Below are 16,407 nucleotides of genomic sequence, written 5' to 3'. Positions count from 1 at the left end.
CTGCTCCATTCTCATTTTCAAAGTCAGCTCTTGAGAAAGGTCTAAAATTCATTCAAACGAATGTGAAACAAACAGCTTTAAGTGCCGTGAAGCCACTTTCTGGAAAAAGGGATTTTAGTGGTGGGGCCTCAAGCACCACCAGCAGGGAAGGGTGCAATGTGGGGTTTTTCCTTGATCCAGAAATGACTTAGGCTACTCCCCCCATCCATCTCATTCCCACATGGCCTTGGCTGACCCTCTGGGATCTTACACATCTCTCAGGAGAGCCTGCTTGCTCTCTGTGCCTTTCAGAACCTCAGCACTGCTCTGACTACCCCAAGAGGATGCTGTCAGCACTGATGATTCTGGGGGTCAGGGAGAGCACCGAGAAGCACTGGCCACACTGACTCTGGCATCTCAGGCGCCATTTCACATCACATTGGGTGTCCGGCACGGAGCTGGGCACTGTGGGCGGTTGTCCCCGGACCAGGCCACGGAAGAGCTGCTGGTCACCACTGCCAGGCAGGTGCCTGTCCAGGACTGAGGCATTGCTCCAAGTCCAGGAGGAATGCTCAACAGCCACTCTCCCCACATCGCCCGTTCCCACCCAGAGCTCCAAGGACGAGGGTGGGCTTCTAGTTCTACGCCCTCTCCTTCATCAGGAACTTTTGTTCCCCAAGACTTCGATGAGGCCTTCTACTTGAGAGCCGTCAGACCCCCTCATTAATATAGAATCCCGGTTTTCCCCCAGCTCCTTTGCTCAGAACCAGCTGAGACATGTTAGCTACTGTGCAAAGCTGGCAGCTGCCTTCAAAAGGACAAGCATGAAGAAATGTCATCTGTGAAAGTAGGGACAAGGAAGTAAAAGGCTTGGACATGGGAAGGAGGATTTTCTAAGGGAAGTGAGAATCAGAGACGACCCTGAGAATACGTCTACAGGGAGAATAAGCTGACAAACAGAAAGACAGACTAAAGTAACCTGCATTTCTTTTTATTATAAAGCAATGTTCCCAACGTTTCCACAACATGGCACAGGGTGGAGAGCTTCCTCTAGTGTAGAAATCCAGGGCATGAGCTTCAGAGCAGAGAGCCAGGTTCAGGTCCTTGATCTGCCACTTACCAACGGTACGACCTTGGACAGGCTCTAACTTTTCTGCCTCTTAAGTTTTCTTCTCTGTGAAATGGGGCTAACATAGTGAGAAAGAAAAGAACTAATATGGAAAGTGGTTAGCACGCAGCCTGCCACAATAGGCTCCCCAAAGTAGCCATTCTTAGCACAATTATTCAGTTTTGCTATTTTGACACATGAGGGGACAGGCTGGAGAGACATGTGCAAGGGACAGTGAAGGGGCGATGTCCTCATCTGTTGAGCTTCTCTGCCTTGGACATGGAGAGCTGAGACTTCGCTCTTGTCAGGTCCCAAGATGGAAAATGTAAGGACAGAGACAGTGATTAAAAGCCTCCAAGGAAATGGACTCCTTCTTTATCTCCAAGTGGCCCTGTGTCTGAGGAGGTCATCGTCAGTAGAAGGCAGGGAACACACGCCACCCCCACCCCAAGTTCTTCCACATCTCCGGAAGGACAGCACAGCCCATGGGGCAGGGTGTGCTTATGGGCAGGCTGGGTACACGGCTGGCTATGAGTCCGGAACAGGGTCAGGAGGACTGGGCTGCCCACTGGCTGGCATGACGGGGTCCCCCTCGTGTTGCTGTCTGACGTACTGATCCAACAGGGCCGTCAGCTGGAGGGGCTGGTACTGAAGCAGGGAGTGGGTCTGGGCCATCAGGAAGCTGAGCCCTCCTACCAGCTCGCCCTGCACCAAGGCCAGGCTGGGAAGCTTGGAGTAAATGATGAAGCCCTGCCTGCTGAGGATGGTGTCATCGATGCAGCCACCTGGAAGAACACAGGGTCAGCTGGGCGCCCCGCAAATGCCCTTCTCTGAAAACAGCATTCCAACCCAGGGACCGTTGGCACTGCCCTTCTCTAGCTCCCCGCCTTCCGCCATCTCGTTCCCACAGTGCCCTGCCCCAGGCCTACTCCAGCACTGATCCCCTCCCCTTCTTCCTAACTCTGCCCTAGAACACCCTTACAGGAAGCATCTACCTGGCCTGACCCCCACTAAGTCACTGTTTCCTAAACTTTCTTAAAGAACCATGGAGTGTGTGTTTGTGTGTGTCTGGGAGATTGGGGCGTTATAAGCACAGATTCCTGCCTCCTCCCACAGAGGCCGACAAAATCAGTCTCTAGAGAGAAGCAGCACCTCTGGGGACTCTTAAAATCAGGGGGTTCTGGAGAACATTGCTCACTGTCCTTCAGCACCCTTTACTTGGGCTATCTGTTTTAAGTATCTTTGTGTGGGTTTCTGCACCTACTACCTCACTGCTAGACTCAAAGAGTCTGAACTGCCTCCCCCCAGTAGAGCCCTCTCTCCTTTCCCTAATCTTCCTTCCAGTGCAGAAGTGATGCCAGGCAGCTGAGCCAACACAGGTGTAAGAATGACACAGGCCGCCCTGACAAATGGTGCTGTGGGCTCAGGTCCCCTCTGTGACAGGATGTCCACGGTTTCACTCACTCATGCCCAGCAGACGGCAGGCACCCGGCTCCTGTAGCACCTGCTCCCTTTACCTCACCAACCGGCGGCAGGGTGCTTACTCACCTAGCAGTGGCAGGAAAGGCACACCCTTCAAGATTCGCATCATCTCCTTGACCTTGGGCTCTTCACTGACCAGCAGGAGGTTGTGCCCCACAAAAAGGGGAAGCAGGTTTTGGTACTTGGAACTTTCCAGGAAGGGCTTCAGCACCTGGAAGGCCAGGAAAGAAGGGTTTACTGGGGATGAGTGGGAGGAAGAACCGCCCACCATGGTCACAGACGGTATCAGGCTGAAGGTCTCCTCCCGGATTGCAGTTTAGGCCCCAGACTAGACGTTTGCTGGTACAGTGGAGCAGCTGAAGTGCCCTATGGAGGGAGAGATGCTGGGGTCTGAGCTGGCGGGGGGCGGGACACGGGCAGGGCCCATGAGTAGGGCCGCTCCCTACCTGGTTAGGGAAGACCTTCATCAAGATCTTGTGTTTCCGTAGCCGGTGCCGCATAAGAAGCTTGTCCTCTGCACTGAGGGCCACATTCTGGCAGACAGCTATCATTCGGTTGTCTCGGAAAACAGCTGCGATCTCCCGACGGAGGAGCCGGATGAGGCCAGTCTCCTGAAGTCAGGAAGGGATGACCAAGGGGACGTAAGCTACCTCTTCTCCTTGCACCCCTTACTCCCTCAGGGCTGGGTGCTGGACTTCCAGTGATGCCAAAATGTGGGGCAGATCAGGGTACAGGTAGGACAGTTGGGCCCCTGACTCTGAGACACGTTCCATCTCCCTCTCTATCCTTTCACTTTCGTTTGATAACTGCAGTCTTTAGAATGGGGTTTCTCAAACTTGAGAACACTCAGTCCCCCCAAACTGGTCAGTAGTCTGACCCAGTCAACATTATTTGACAATAATGTTGTCAAAATTACTTCAATTATCCCTCTGACACTATACTCATGTTGAGTTACTTTACCAACTATAAATACAAAATAACTCCTTTGCAGTGTTAATTCAAAATTGAGGCATTTTCACAGAACAAGACTTCATTTTCTTAAGACACTGTTTCTCAAAGTTGAGAACTTGTGAACCTGAGAATATATTCACAGATCTCCATAAACGCTGTGTAAGAGATTTTTTTTTTTTCGTACCACAGCAATGATTCTAAAATTTATTGAACCAGTGGAGTACCTGGAAGTCATGGTGCTCTTTGCAGAATTCCATGAAAATATTAATACATACAAGGTAAAATATGGAAGATTCACTATTGTGCTAAATCTAGATTCTAGATCTTCCCTGTCTAATACAGTAGCTGCTTGCCACATGTGGCTATTTACATTTAAATTAATTAAAATTAAATACAATTAAGAATTCAGATCCTCCGTCACACTAGCCTCATTTCAAGTGCTCAACAGACAGTCAAATGTAGAATATCATCCCAGAAAGTTCTACTGCATGGTGCTGTTCTAGTCTTCTATAATTATGAGGTAGCAAGCACTACTGGCTTAAGAAAAGTTATGGGGGGGGAACTTGTGTAGGAAAATTCCACCTAATGACTTCACTGTTGTCTGAGTTGGGGGCTATCAATCCATTTTTCTATCAGTCACTTCTGGTTGGGCAATAGCTAAATCCTGCTGAAAGAATTCCAGACATTAAAACATGGTTTGTCCAGCACTCTACAGGTTGACCTTTCAGGGCTCATTTCAGATAGCTCTTTGCTTTCATGGGGAGAAAACCCAGATGCGTGGGTTCTGGCCAACCATTAAGTCCTTGAGGAATCTCGGCCAAACAACTCATTAACCTCTTGCATCAGTGTCTGACATCTGACCTACCCACATCCCATCCACTGCTGGAGAGGACAGCCAAATAGTCCTTATGCAACAGTAGCCAAACAAAAACTAGAATTTCTTAGTTACTACAATAACAGGAACCACTGTAAAGTCACAAATTCCCCACTGGTCTTTCTGTTCTATTATAAGAACAGAAAAATCCCTATCATTCTTCTAGGAAAACATGGAAACTTCAAGTACTTCAAGAGGGGACAGAGATACTATCCCCTCCCTCCACCTGCTTGAATAGCTTTCACACACATATTTCTGGAGACAAGTAAAGACTGAAAGAAATTTAGGAGGCCCATCCAATCCACAGAGCCCAAAGACTAATGCCAAATCAAGCGCAAATTCCATTTTAAAGCATCTGGGTCACGGGGTCAAAGTAAGTAATGATGTGGACGATTGTGTCCTAGAGTCCTACTTCATTACGGCCACAGAGACAAGATCACTTTAATCCACCATCCCACCATCAAGTGACATGACCACTCTCCTCCTCACCTCCTGTGGGGGCCTAGAAGGACGTGTTAGGCATCTTGGATTGACAGCAGGTTTGGGGGGGATATACTCAGTCACAGCCATCAGCTTTTGCCGTTCAAAGTGCATCACACGACGGTGGCGGGTAACAGCCTTGGAGCCACAACGGACAGTCTGAAGGGTGGGCAGCCGGCCTAGGAGGAGAAATGCTAGTGCAATGAGATCCAGTCCGCCCCAGATGGAGACAAAGCCCATCCTCTAGGCAGAAATAACCATGGCTCACAGAGCTAGACTCAGCGTTAGAGTGAGATGAAACATTTCCTGCCAGAAATACTGAACCCCCAAACCTTCTCTTTTAATGGATGACCGTAGGTCAGTTGCTTGATCCTTTGAGGTTCCCATCACTCCAGTGCTTCTTTATGCACAGAGATGAGGAAAAAAGATGAGAACCAAAGAGAAAGTATTTTGAACACATTAAAAAAAGGGAGATGGGGAGAGAATTGAGCAAACTTTTTCTTAAATGACCAAATAGCTAATATTTTAAGTTTCAGAGCCAAACAGTCTCTGTCACTACTACTCAACTCTGCTACTGTATCACAAAAGCAGCCATAGGTAATATATAAACAAATAGATGTGGCTAAGTTCCAATAAAATTCTATTTATAAAACATGGACTAGGGCTGGCCCGGTGGCTCAGGCGGTTGGAGCTCCATGCTCCTAACTCCGAAGGCTGCCGGTTCGATTCCCACATGGGCCAGTGGGCTCTCAACCACAAGGTTGCCGGTTCAACTCCTCGAGTCCCAACTCCTTGAGTCCTGCAAGGAATGGTGGGTTCTGCCCCCTGCAACTAGCAACGGCAACTGGACCTGGAGCTGCGCCCTCCGCAACTAAGATTGAAAGGACAACAACTTGACTTGGAAATAAAAGTCCTGGAAGTACACACTGTTCCCCAATAAAGTCCTGTTACCCTTCACCAATACAATCTGAAAAAAAAACACAAAAAAAACCCATGGACTAGCCCTGCCATAATCTGCCAACCTCTGGTCTAAATCAGTGGTTCTCAAAGTGTGCCCCCACCCCCAACCAGCAACATCAGCAACAACCGGGAAAGTCTTAGAAATACCAGTTCTCAGGCCCCATTCTAGACTTCCTGAATCAGGAGCTCTGGAGTGGAGCCCAGCAAACAGTGTTTGAACAGGCCCTCCAGGTGATGCTGATGCTGAAGTTGGAAAAACACTTCTCTAAGCATTGCTCTGAAGTCTTCTCCCATGATTTGAAGCAAAAGGGAAAAAAAGTTACGCCGCCCTCACAGCTCCCCCAAACAAGTCTCCCTTCCCTCCACTCTACTTGTTTGCAGGCATTGCTGGAGAGCACCCTTCAAAAGACAAAGGAACCGCTGCAAAGTACTGAGCCAAAGTGACCCCTTCATCCTCGACAAAAAAACCCAAGCTAGAGCTTCCCCCTTTCAGTCCTTCCCAAGACTAGGGTGGGATCTCTGGGAAAAGTTCAGCTAGAAGGTGGCTCTAACAGTCAGAGAGTCTGGAGAGTACCAGCGGTCACAAAACCTAACTGTTAAGAGCACAGGCTGTAGATCGGGTGGAATCATATTTTAATCTCTCTTCTGCCACTTACTAGCTGTGACCTTGACCAGTCACTTGACTGGTCTAAATTTGAGTTTCTTCATCTGTAAAAAGGGGATGAGAACGCCCTCTTCATAAGATGCTTAAGATTTAAATGAGATAATACATGTAAAGCGTTTATCACTATGCCTGGCCTGTAATAAGTGCTCAATATCATTCATTAAACAAATACCTATTGTATGCCAAATGTCAGGCACGAATACACCTGTTAGCTATGCTGAATGAACATGGTTCTGCCCTGATGGAGTTAAAATGCTAATGGAGAGATAAATAAACAAATGCAAAATTATAGCTTGTGATGGGCTAAGGGGTCAATAAACAGGGTACAAGGAATTTAACAGGGGAAACCTGCTTTGCAGAGGGTGGCGAGGGCAGGACTGAGGTGACATTTAGGCTGAGACCTTAAAAAGACAGGTCGGGGCGGGGAGTGGTCTAAGCAAACTGGAAGCGAGCAAAACCTGGGTGGTGGGTTACAAAAACCCAAAGAAGGCAGGGGGACTGCGGCGTAGAAAATACGGTTGTCGACAAATGTGGTTGTCGACGCTGCTGCTGTGTCGCGGTTATTACTAGAGTCTGTGGAGTCACAGGGAATTAGATTGGGGAAGGAGGCCGGCGATCCAGCTGAGGTCATCGGGAGTTGTCTGGGGTCAGAGATTACGGAGGGGATCAGTCGTAGAAATGGGGAGACGAGGATTAGAGAGCACCAGCCGTAACGTGCCGTGATGACCTGGGCCGCTCCTTACCCGCCTGGGGCAGGAGACCCCCTCGCAGCATCCCAGCCACCGACGCAGCCATTGCCACCGGAAGAATAGACGAGTCCAGCGAGACGGAAGGGGCTAAGGATTGTGGGGCCGGAAGTAGTGGGCGGACCCGCCGCCTGGAGCAGTAATCCGCATGCGCTGAGCCCCGCAACTGAGAGCCCTCCCCCCACGCCCCACCTGGCGTCCTGTCTCCTAGCAACGACGCCTGAATCCACTGAGCTGCTCTCCTGCAACTGCGTACACCACCCTCCCGCAGCCTGCGGCCAGCAGGGCCCCTCTACACCCCTCAAACTCCAGACTCTCCTCTTCGATTTACTTTTGTCTTCTACCCCACCTCAATAATTCGCTCTAAATCAACCCCTGTCCCCTAAGTTTCTGAGCTTCTCTCTTCATATCATCCTGGATTCCATCCCCAGGAGCTGTCCAAGCTGCTCTGCTCTTCGTTCCAATCCCGGCCCAGGCCATCATGCCCGGAGGTAAGTAGAGAGGCGGGATGGTGAGTAGAACAGTTGGATAACAGTCGGGTCAGGTCTCCAAGAATAAGGAAATGTAACGGTTGGACCCATCTTTTCACAGCCAAGCTTGCCCAGGGTCCAGAGGAAGGGGGCGTGTGCATTACTGAAGCCCTTATCACGAAACGTAACTTAACCTTCCCTGAGGATGAGGATCTGTCAGAGAAGATGTGAGTGCACGGGCGAGATAAGAATGCTGGAAGATTGAAACACAGCATGACCAGTCCCCTGAGCTGTGCTGTCTTGCCAGCTAATCTTTGTCCCTCTCTTACTCCACATCTAATCAGTGGTAATGTCCAATTGATTTTCCCTCCTTAAAAATCGTTCTATTTCTTTTCCACCATGCCCACTCAACTGCCTTAAATAAGGCTGTCATCACCTCTTGAGAAACTCCTAATTCGCCTCCCTGAGCATAGTCTAGGCTCCCCTCACTGTTGCCAAAGTGATCCTTTCACATGACAAATCTGATCAGGCACTCCCTGATAGAACCTTCCAAAATAAAATTCAAACACCTTAGCATGAGTTGACCCTACTGCCCCGTTCAGCCTTATTTCTTGCCATTCTCCACAAGTGTGCAATTCCTCTAAGACCCCATGTTCTCACACCTTAGTACCTTACTACTCAGAGTGGTGCTGGAGGGGAGGGAGGGGCACAGCAACATCAGCATCACCTGGGAGCTTGTTAGAAATGAAAGCCCTCAGGCCTATGCCAGACCTACTGAATCAGAATTTGCATTTTAACAAGACCCCCAAGGGATTCATGGGCACATTAAAGTTCGAGAAGGGCTGGATTCGCACATACTATTCCTTCTGTTTGAAATGCTTTCTCCTCATCCCCCTCTCATCTTGCTGGCTAACTCCTACTCGAGTCACCTCCTCCAGGAAGTATTCCCTGATTCCCCTACTCTGGACTCAGTGTACAGACTATGTATTACCTTAGTCTCTTGTATTTGGCTCTGTCATCCACTTGTCATAGATGTTTGGCCTGCTTCCCTAATAGTAATGGGCAGGGGCTCTCTCATTTATCTCTAGTGAGCACTCAGTAAATGTTGTAGAATTAATGAATGGGTGGATGGAACAACTGATTTTTCCCTCCATGGACCACTCAAAAGGGAGGTGAGAAAGGGTCTTCCTGCAAAGATTGTCTCATCTCATCCCAGCCCCTGCCTCCACCATCGAGGAAGGCTTCCTTTGCCTCCGAGTCTCTCCAGGAACTATAAGCTGCCATCACCGAGGTTCCCAGTTAAAGGGCCCTGACTTCTCTCTCACTCTGATCCTTCCAGTGCTACTGACAGAGACCCAGGTCTCCAAATCAATCCAATTTCATGATCTGGGCACCAGCTCATGAGTCAAGAAGGTGTTCCTGACATCTGATCAAAGTCACTTAGCCATCCAGTCCTCCTTGAAACACCTCTCTTCCCCTCTTCCCATCTTCCCTGCTAAGAGACCACACAAGTGGCACTGTCACCCTACTGCCCCTTCCCCCAGGTTTCACACTCTCGCTGAACTACAGACTGTCCGCCTGGACCGGGAGGGGATTACCAGTATCAGGAACCTAGAAGGCCTCCAGAATCTTCATAGCCTCTATCTGCAAGCGGTAATTTCTTGCCCCCTGCCCTTCCTCCCCACTTGCTCCCTGTGGTTCAAGTCTGTCTAATCTGAAAGGAGCCAACCAGGTCATCTTGCCCATTCCCTGGTGTTTGGACAGGCAGACTATCATAGAAATCGTTCCCAGATAAACAAGGAATTCTCCTGAATTGAAAGACCAATCCTCCCAAAACAGATCTTGATCATGTTCTTGAGTCACTGTTTTTTTGTCAGACACTTTTCTTAGTCTAAAAGCTCTTTTTGGTGTCTACCATAAATCTCTCGTTATCTAGCTCAAGCCCATTTCCTATTTTGAAGAAGAGGGAACCAGAACCTTCAGAACCTTGAAGGCTGTTTGTCAGTGGGGGTGGGGTGTTGATTGACCTTTCTGCCTCACCCAGGTTGAATATACCCAGCTCCCTGAAACTTTCCCCAGAGACACTTTACAAATCGAAATGTTATATGTTCCTTGTTCCCTCCGTGTATGCAATCTTCCCCCTACCAAGGCCTTTTCCATTTCCCTGTGGAGCTTTGGTTTCCTTCTCTTATTTCTAGGTCACTCTTTGGTTGTGGGGTGAGCAGGGTATATTTTAATCAAGTTTAGCTAGCCCCAAGTTTACGCCCTTAACCATCCACCTGGAGAAAGCAAATCATATCGAGGCAGTGACAACCAGTTCAGGGACTTGGGTCATCATTCCCCAGTGCTAGAGTAGACATGGTCTTGGGGCTTTGTCCCTTTAAAGGTTCCCCCACCCAGCTAACCTCAGCTTGGTTTCCCCACCTTGGTTTCTTCCCGCAGAATAAGATCCAGCGAATTGAGAACCTGGCCTGCATCCCCTCCTTGCGGTATGTGGTGCCAAGATTCAGGCAGGGTGGTGGGGAGAAGGGAGAGGGTGAAGGGGAAGAAACCTGGTAACACCCCACATAACTGGTTCAAACCTCTCCAAGCCTAGCTTATCAGCTGAGGATCCAGTGAGCCTAGCTCTGCTTCTCATCCCAGAAGGCCATGTGTCCCACCTTGTCATCCAGCTGCCTACCCAGGGGCCCAAGTGCCTGGTGCCCTCTTCCTTTCCTCAGCTGTTCTGTGACTCAGCTCTTTCTCTGCACCCCTCCCTTCCCCTACAGCTTCCTGTCTCTGGCAGGAAACCAAATCAGGCAGGTGGAAAACCTCCGTGACCTGCTACACCTCCAGTTTCTGGACCTTTCTAAGAACCTGATAGAACAACTCAAGCTGGGTAGGAATGCCCTCACCCTGGCTCCATGCAGAGCCCTCCTTCCTCTCTGCCCCCATCTCCCTGTGCTTGCACTAACGGCACAACCTCCAGGGGTTCTGGGGGCTGTGCAGAGACAGTGGCTTTGGGCTGGACGGTGGGTATGAGGACCTCATTATTCCCCCACTTTGGTGTGAGCAGATGAGTTCCCCCAGAGCCTTCTCATCCTCAACCTGGCTGGAAACTGCTGCACCAACCAGGATGGCTACAGGTGAGGTGGGAAAAAAGGGGTGATGGCTGAACTCCTCTTACTATCTCTGTGTGGGCTCCTTCTCAGCCTACAAACGTGTAGTCCTGGCGCATGGCACCTTCTCCACCCCCACCCCAGCTCAAGTCAGCCACTTTTTCTCTTACACCCCCGTAACTCCAAATGGAGCCAGCCCTTAGCTCTTTGGGGATGACCACAGGCCCATCTTCCCTCTCACTGTGGGGAACACTGTGGGTGCTGTAACTGTGTCTGCGCCTCCTCCCAGGCTCCACACCCTGTGTGCCCTCCAGCGTAACCTCTGCTTTCTTCTCTGCAGGAAGCTGGTGACAAGAGCCCTGCCACTGCTCCTGGACCTGGACGGGCAGCCTGTGTCGGAGCGCTGGACCTCGGACGAGGAGGATGAAGCCTCGGATGAGGAGTTCCCGGAGCTGAGTGGCCCGTTCTGCTCAGAGCGAGGTGACGCTGATTTCTAAGGCTTGCAGCCTCCCCAGAGCTTACCCTTGCCCTGTGGGGTCTGGGAAAGTGGCCCCAAGCCCAGATCAGCATCTGGGCTGGAGGAGGACAATGCCAGGGCCAGGTGTCAGCCTGGGCACGCAGGTGACTCGTCCTCCCCACCTCAGCCTCAGGTGCCTTCCTGTTAGGGATGGCAGTTTGCTCAGCTCAGCCAGAGACCTTCTCCCTCAGCCCAGGGGCCCTCCCGCCGGGACCAGGCTCTATCTGACACCCACCATCCTGGCCCTCACAGGCTTCCTCAAGGAGCTAGAGCAGGACATGAGCAGGCACAAGGAACAGAGGCAGCAGGCAGCCCTGACGGAGCACCTCCTGAGGATGGAGACACAGCCTGTCCTCACTGAGCTCCCCCTGCTGCCCGGGAGGTCCATGGCTGGGGACAGCAGCCCTATAGTCACTCCCAGGCAGAGCAAGGAGACATCCCATGAGCCCACCTCCTTGCCACAAGCCTCCTGTGCCACCAAGAAACTGTGCCGTCTGGTTTCCAGTGGCCCCCAAAGCACTGTCCAGACAAGGAAGGGGGCCAGAGCAGCTGCAGCCCCCAAGGCCTCTCTGGCTGGGGCCCCTAGCACAACCAAAACTATGACCAGAAGAATCAAGAAATGAAGTGCAGCCACAGGAACAAGGACTGGGCCAGAACAAGGAGCGGAGTGGGCCTTGCCTCCTCCTCAGAGCCCTCACCCATGGCAGGAGCCAGTCCCAATAAAGTGTCTCCAGGCCCTGAGGATGTCTTTCACCTCACTGGGGCATCTCAGGGGGAGCAATCAGTAAAACATGTAATAAATAAAACACATTTATTAAGGCAAAGGCCAAGCTGGCCCCTCAGAAAAAGGCTGGGGGCATGAAGAGAGCTCTGATCCCACTACCCCAGGGGACCAAGGCTCACCCCCAGCCTCTTCACCCCACTGCAGGCTGGGAGGGATGGCGGTGCTCAGGCATACGCCTGACTCTCCCTCTCCACAAAGGCCTGGAAGAGGCCACCCAGCTCCTGGGGGGGTGGGGCCCACTCCCCAGCCAACAGACCCCGCACAGCCTCCAGGCCTTCCTGTTCCAGATCCTGCTGCTTCTGCTGCAGCTGCTGCCCCTGATCCTGCCCGGGAAAGGCAGAGATGAGGCCCAAGGACAGGCTTCCCTCCCGATTAAGGGAGGCATGTCTGCTTTCTCACAGAGCCGGAGAAAGGACAGACCGCTGGACATCCTCCCGGGCAACTGGCTTTGAAGGGACTCCCCAGCCTGGAGTCTCTCCGTTTCCAGGTCCCTTCATATTTCCAGAGTCCCATTAGGGGGTGGGGAAGGTGAGTTATCCCTCCAGGGCGGCTCCTATTCCCTTGGGGTTACCTGGTCACGCTCCATCAGCCCCAGGGCCTCCTGGTGTCCACGGTAGAGAGTGTGCCGGCGATCCACCTGAGTCTGGAATCGGGGCACGGTCCGAACAGGGTCCTGTGCTCCAAAAGTGGGGGACAGCACCTGGGGGGCCTGGGCCACTCCTACCCCGAAGATGAAAGGTTTAAAAACTGACCTAATGGGACACAGATGGAAGGATTGAGGGCTATCACGTCCCTCCATCTCCCCTGCCTGGCACACTCTCCCCAGCCCCATTCTCTCACCTGGATGGGTCCGGTGTGGCAGTGAGGAAATGGATGCAGGGCTGTGTGGGATCCCGGGGCAGAATGGACACCATGCTGGCTGTGGTGCGGAAGCCCCCAGAGTCCATACAGATGCCACTCTCCTTGTTCCTGAGGATGCCCATCATCACCTCTGCCGTGATGCCCCCTGCCAAGGAGGACAGGATAAGGGGGCCCCCAGGGCAGAAGGGGGACCTCCGGCCTCAGACCAAGCCCCTAGAATCTGTAGGAGGGGAGAGAGTCTGGCACTGCCATGGCCCTCCTGGCCCTCATCCCGTTCACTCTCTGACCTTGCTGTTGCTGAAGCAGCTCCTGCCCAGCCCGGAAGCGGGCCTTGGCAGCCTCCATGCGCACGGGTTGCTGGGTCAGGGAGAAGACCTGAGCGAAGTCAAATGTGCCCTGGCCACCCCACCAGCCCTGGGCCTGGGCATGGGTCCGAAGCTCCGGGTGTTCGGCTGAGATGTCTGTGCCAATGCTCAACTGGTTGGAGATGTTGCGAGCCCCCTCTGTGGAGGAGGTGGGGGTCACTCATTTATCGTTAAACACCTACTCTGTGCCAAGCGCTCAGCGAAGAGCTGAGAACACAATGGTGAAGAGAACAAACCTACCCTCGTGGAGGGGGAGACAGACAAAAGAATCACAGAAATAAATGTGAATCTGCAACTGGTGAGTGCAATGAAGAGGCCCCTGCTTGCATATAAGGGGGAAACTTGACCACACGGGAGTCCAGGAAGGCTTCCCAGAGGAAGCAGCAGGCTGGAGCACAAGGAGACTTAACTAAGTGATGGGGGAGGATAAGTTCTCCAGTGGGCTCATTTCCCATCTCCCTGGATGGCCCTGCCACATGAGAGGTTTACATCTGGATTGGGCCTTCCCTGTCACCACCCTCTTTCCCACCCCCACCCCAAGGCTAGGAGAAGGGTACACTTTTAGGAGACAGGCCCCAGCACTGGGCCCCTTACCCTGGATCCTCTGTGCAGCCCACAGCCTCCCCGCCGTCTCCAGCACCCATGCCTCAGTCCGGTCAGCCAGCAAGAAGGTGTTATGGTAGCAGAATGGCGTGGTGTCCTCCCGGCAGCTACCCCCCTGCCCATAGTGTTCCAGCAAGCCTGTGATCACGTGCAAGGCCTCCTGAGCTGAGCTGCTCCGTTCTAAAGCCAGCCTGACACAAAGAGAGGGCAATGGGATATTAGTGGCTGGTGGCAGAAACTACTGTGGACCAAAGAGACCCAAAGAGATTTGGTGACAGACACAAGTCACATAGAGAATTTGCCAACATTGCACAATTATTCCAGTGGTTTTCAAGCTATCTCCGAGGGTTCCATGAAAAGGCCTGAAACAGTCTCGGAGAGACTGTTGTGCCCCCCCAACCTCTCTTCATTCAGAGCTGCTCCACTTTTATTGGTTTTATAAATCTGGACTCTATGTGACAAACACTTTACTTCTATTGAAATTTAAAACCACTGCCCTATTTCTGGGCCAGGAGAGGCCCAGAGGTGGCCACATTTGGGAGCTCTTTACTAGACTGTGGATGGGGCCAGGAGAGAGGAGGGACAGGGGCAGCCTTCCTGGCAATGACACCAAGGCAAGGTGGGCATAAAGGAGGCCCTTGTGAACCTGGCTTGGAGGAGAGAATAGCCTGGGTCAGTACTCAGCCCCAGACTTCTGGTGTGTCCACAGGATGAGGGAGGGCAGGGGCCACACCTGAGTAGATCCATGCCCAGCAGGGCTTCCCCCTCCCCAACTGGTTCCTTGGTCCACACGGCCTCGTTGCCAATGCAGACACCATGCTCATTGGCGCCCATCTCAGCCCCCCACAGCCAAGAAGGGCGGCTCAGGATCACAGCATGGGTCTTCGACACCTGTTCCACCTCAATGTAGGTGCACTGCAAGTAAGGGAGGAGAAAGGGAGAGTCCACTTAGAAAGGAGGAGGTAACAACAAAGTGCTGGCCTACACAGCCCTTTAAGGAAGGTCTTATTATCCCCATTTTGCAGATGAGGAAACTGAGGCTGACAAAAGTTAAATAGGCTAGGTCCAGGCTGGTAGACTTGAAGCTCATGCTCTTTCTACCACATCTGGCAGTTTCCCAGGTGTGGAGAGGAGAGGAGAAAGTTCTTAGAAGAATGCCTGTATCTGCCACCTCCTGGCACCCCATAAGGCCTAACCCACCTGGAGTCGGCTCCCAGGGGTGTGAGTGCCTGCTGGTACAAACACCACCTCCTGAACCTCGTCTCTGGGTCGGTCTGAGTTCTTGGCAAAAATCACAGCTGGGATGGCGGAGGCCGGAGGCACCGAGACAAAGCAGTCGCAGGAACATGGGGTGTCAGGGCTCCACAATGCCATCTGGGGAGAAATGGGGATGAGTGTGTCCCTCTCATGACACCTCTCCACCATCCTGGGCAGGACTCAGTCCTAGGGAACTCCTCTCCCAACATGTGCAAACAGACACTCAGGGAAGACACTTCCCTCAAGTTCTGGATGTTCAGCACCCCACACACACTCGATGCGCCGTGTGCTAACGAAGGCACCCACTCTCTCCCCAAACTCCAGGCTTGGGAGTCAGCAGGAGGGCACAGACCCTGCATGCTCCGGGGGCCTGCCCTACTGAGAGTCCTGGCCCTTCGTGGGATCTCCTAGCTATCACGCCCCTCTCCAAGAGTCCCACGCCCCCTTTCTGTACACTGGTCTGGCTTCCCTAATACTCTATGTTCCTCACCCTTTCTCCCTCCAAGATCCCCAGCTTAGTCCCGGGCTCCACTGCTTCCGTTTAGGGACAGGTCCCTCCCATTGGACAGAGGCTCCCAGGTGATCTAGAAGGCCTTGACCCACAGGGGCGGAGCCGGAACCGAGCACTTGCAGTTCCGCTGTCTACCACTAGGGCGCAGGCCAGCACCACTTCTTGGAGTGGAGCGGACTCCCAAGACCTGCCTGGCTGCCTGCCCTTCCAGGGAGCAGCTTTCAGGCCGGATAAAGACTGCGAATCAGCGCCAGTGGGGATCACTGTAGGGAGTGGGAGCTGGAGGTAGAAGGGAGCCCACGTGGAAAGGGAGGAAAGAAAAACCGGCCTTGTTTAATAGAGAGCTGGGACTGCTGGGACACCTGGAGATTAAGATAGAACCTCAGCTACTTGTGCCCTGGTTTGAATTCCAAAGGCACAGTTCCAGGCTGGTGCCCACCCACCTCCCCAATAAGATCTATAAAAGTGATCAGAGGCCGGCCCCGGGGCTCAGGCAGTTAGAGCTCCATGCTCCTAACTCCGAAGGCTGCTGGTTCGACTCCCGCAAGGGATGGTGGGCTGTGCCCCCTGCAACTAGCAACAGCAACTAGACCTGGAGCTGAGCTGCACCCTCCACAACTAAGACTGAAAGGACAACAACTTGAAGCTGAACGGCACCCTCCACAACTAAGATTGAAAGGACAACAACGTGACTTGG

At 52.4% G+C, this 16,407-nt stretch overlaps 3 protein-coding genes across 7 annotated transcripts; 1 reads left to right on the top strand and 2 right to left on the bottom strand.

The window, feature by feature from the left end:
* Positions 1–949: 949 nt before the first annotated feature.
* Positions 950–7,360, bottom strand: MRPL10 (mitochondrial ribosomal protein L10). Of its 3 annotated transcripts, none has more exons than XM_019740686.3 (5): positions 7,242–7,360; positions 4,884–5,053; positions 3,016–3,180; positions 2,636–2,780; positions 950–1,872 (listed from the first exon to the last, which is right to left on the bottom strand). In XM_019740686.3, the coding sequence occupies exons 1-5, from the start codon at positions 7,291–7,293 to the stop codon at positions 1,616–1,618; spliced, it is 789 nt and encodes a 262-aa protein (XP_019596245.3). In that variant the 5' UTR covers positions 7,294–7,360; the 3' UTR covers positions 950–1,615. The 3 variants fall into 3 exon arrangements, with proteins under 3 accessions (XP_019596245.3, XP_088658348.1, XP_088658349.1); XM_088802222.1 differs by having other exon boundaries at positions 1,481–1,872; positions 4,884–5,068; positions 7,242–7,308; XM_088802223.1 differs by lacking the exon at positions 7,242–7,360 and adding an exon at positions 6,973–7,193 and having other exon boundaries at positions 1,481–1,872.
* A 112-nt stretch (positions 7,361–7,472) lies between these two features.
* On the top strand, positions 7,473–12,070 carry LRRC46 (leucine rich repeat containing 46). The gene is made up of 8 exons (XM_019740684.3): positions 7,473–7,735; positions 7,836–7,941; positions 9,259–9,367; positions 10,157–10,203; positions 10,483–10,592; positions 10,770–10,839; positions 11,153–11,292; positions 11,582–12,070. Exons 1-8 carry the CDS (start codon positions 7,726–7,728, stop codon positions 11,950–11,952), a joined length of 963 nt encoding a protein of 320 aa, XP_019596243.3. The 5' UTR covers positions 7,473–7,725; the 3' UTR covers positions 11,953–12,070.
* A 53-nt stretch (positions 12,071–12,123) lies between these two features.
* On the bottom strand, positions 12,124–15,775 carry SCRN2 (secernin 2). 3 transcript variants are annotated; one of them, XM_019740679.3, is made up of 8 exons: positions 15,690–15,775; positions 15,143–15,316; positions 14,676–14,857; positions 13,934–14,133; positions 13,262–13,477; positions 12,954–13,119; positions 12,685–12,865; positions 12,124–12,436 (listed from the first exon to the last, which is right to left on the bottom strand). In XM_019740679.3, exons 2-8 carry the CDS (start codon positions 15,314–15,316, stop codon positions 12,278–12,280), a joined length of 1,278 nt encoding a protein of 425 aa, XP_019596238.2. In that variant the 5' UTR covers positions 15,690–15,775; the 3' UTR covers positions 12,124–12,277. The 3 variants fall into 3 exon arrangements, with proteins under 3 accessions (XP_019596238.2, XP_019596241.2, XP_019596239.2); XM_019740680.3 differs by having other exon boundaries at positions 12,300–12,436; positions 12,685–12,833; XM_019740682.3 differs by lacking the exon at positions 15,143–15,316 and having other exon boundaries at positions 15,690–15,758.
* Positions 15,776–16,407: the final 632 nt, after the last annotated feature.

The sequence above is a fragment of the Rhinolophus sinicus genome, chromosome 12 (assembly GCF_057876585.1).
Source record: "Rhinolophus sinicus isolate RSI-liver-muscle chromosome 12, RSI-T2T, whole genome shotgun sequence".
In the NCBI taxonomy this organism is placed as follows: domain Eukaryota; kingdom Metazoa; phylum Chordata; class Mammalia; order Chiroptera; family Rhinolophidae; genus Rhinolophus; species Rhinolophus sinicus.
Note: the sequence above shows the minus strand (reverse complement) of the source record. Positions and strands in the feature narration are given on the sequence as shown.

Bases quoted from the DNA above. Each gene is read 5' to 3' on its own strand.
- MRPL10 (XM_088802223.1), bottom strand. From the start codon at position 7,129: ATGACCTCAGCTGGATCGCCGGCCTCCTTCCCCAATCTAATTCCCTGT. The intron at 3,181-4,883 runs GTGAGGAGGAGA...TCCTGACTTCAG, and splicing joins CTTCTAGGCCCCCACAGGAG to GAGACTGGCCTCATCCGGCT. The intron at 2,781-3,015 runs GTAGGGAGCGGC...CTGGCCTTCCAG, and splicing joins TGAAGGTCTTCCCTAACCAG to GTGCTGAAGCCCTTCCTGGA.
- LRRC46 (XM_019740684.3), top strand. The intron at 10,204-10,482 runs GTATGTGGTGCC...CTTCCCCTACAG, and splicing joins GCCTGCATCCCCTCCTTGCG to CTTCCTGTCTCTGGCAGGAA. The intron at 11,293-11,581 runs GTGACGCTGATT...TGGCCCTCACAG, and splicing joins CCCGTTCTGCTCAGAGCGAG to GCTTCCTCAAGGAGCTAGAG.
- SCRN2 (XM_019740679.3), bottom strand. From the start codon at position 15,316: ATGGCATTGTGGAGCCCTGACACCCCATGTTCCTGCGACTGCTTTGTC. The intron at 14,134-14,675 runs GTGTGGCCCCTG...TCTTTGTGTCAG, and splicing joins CTGGGCATGGATCTACTCAG to GCTGGCTTTAGAACGGAGCA. The intron at 13,120-13,261 runs GTCAGAGAGTGA...CCTCCTTGGCAG, and splicing joins GCTGCTTCAGCAACAGCAAG to GGGGCATCACGGCAGAGGTG.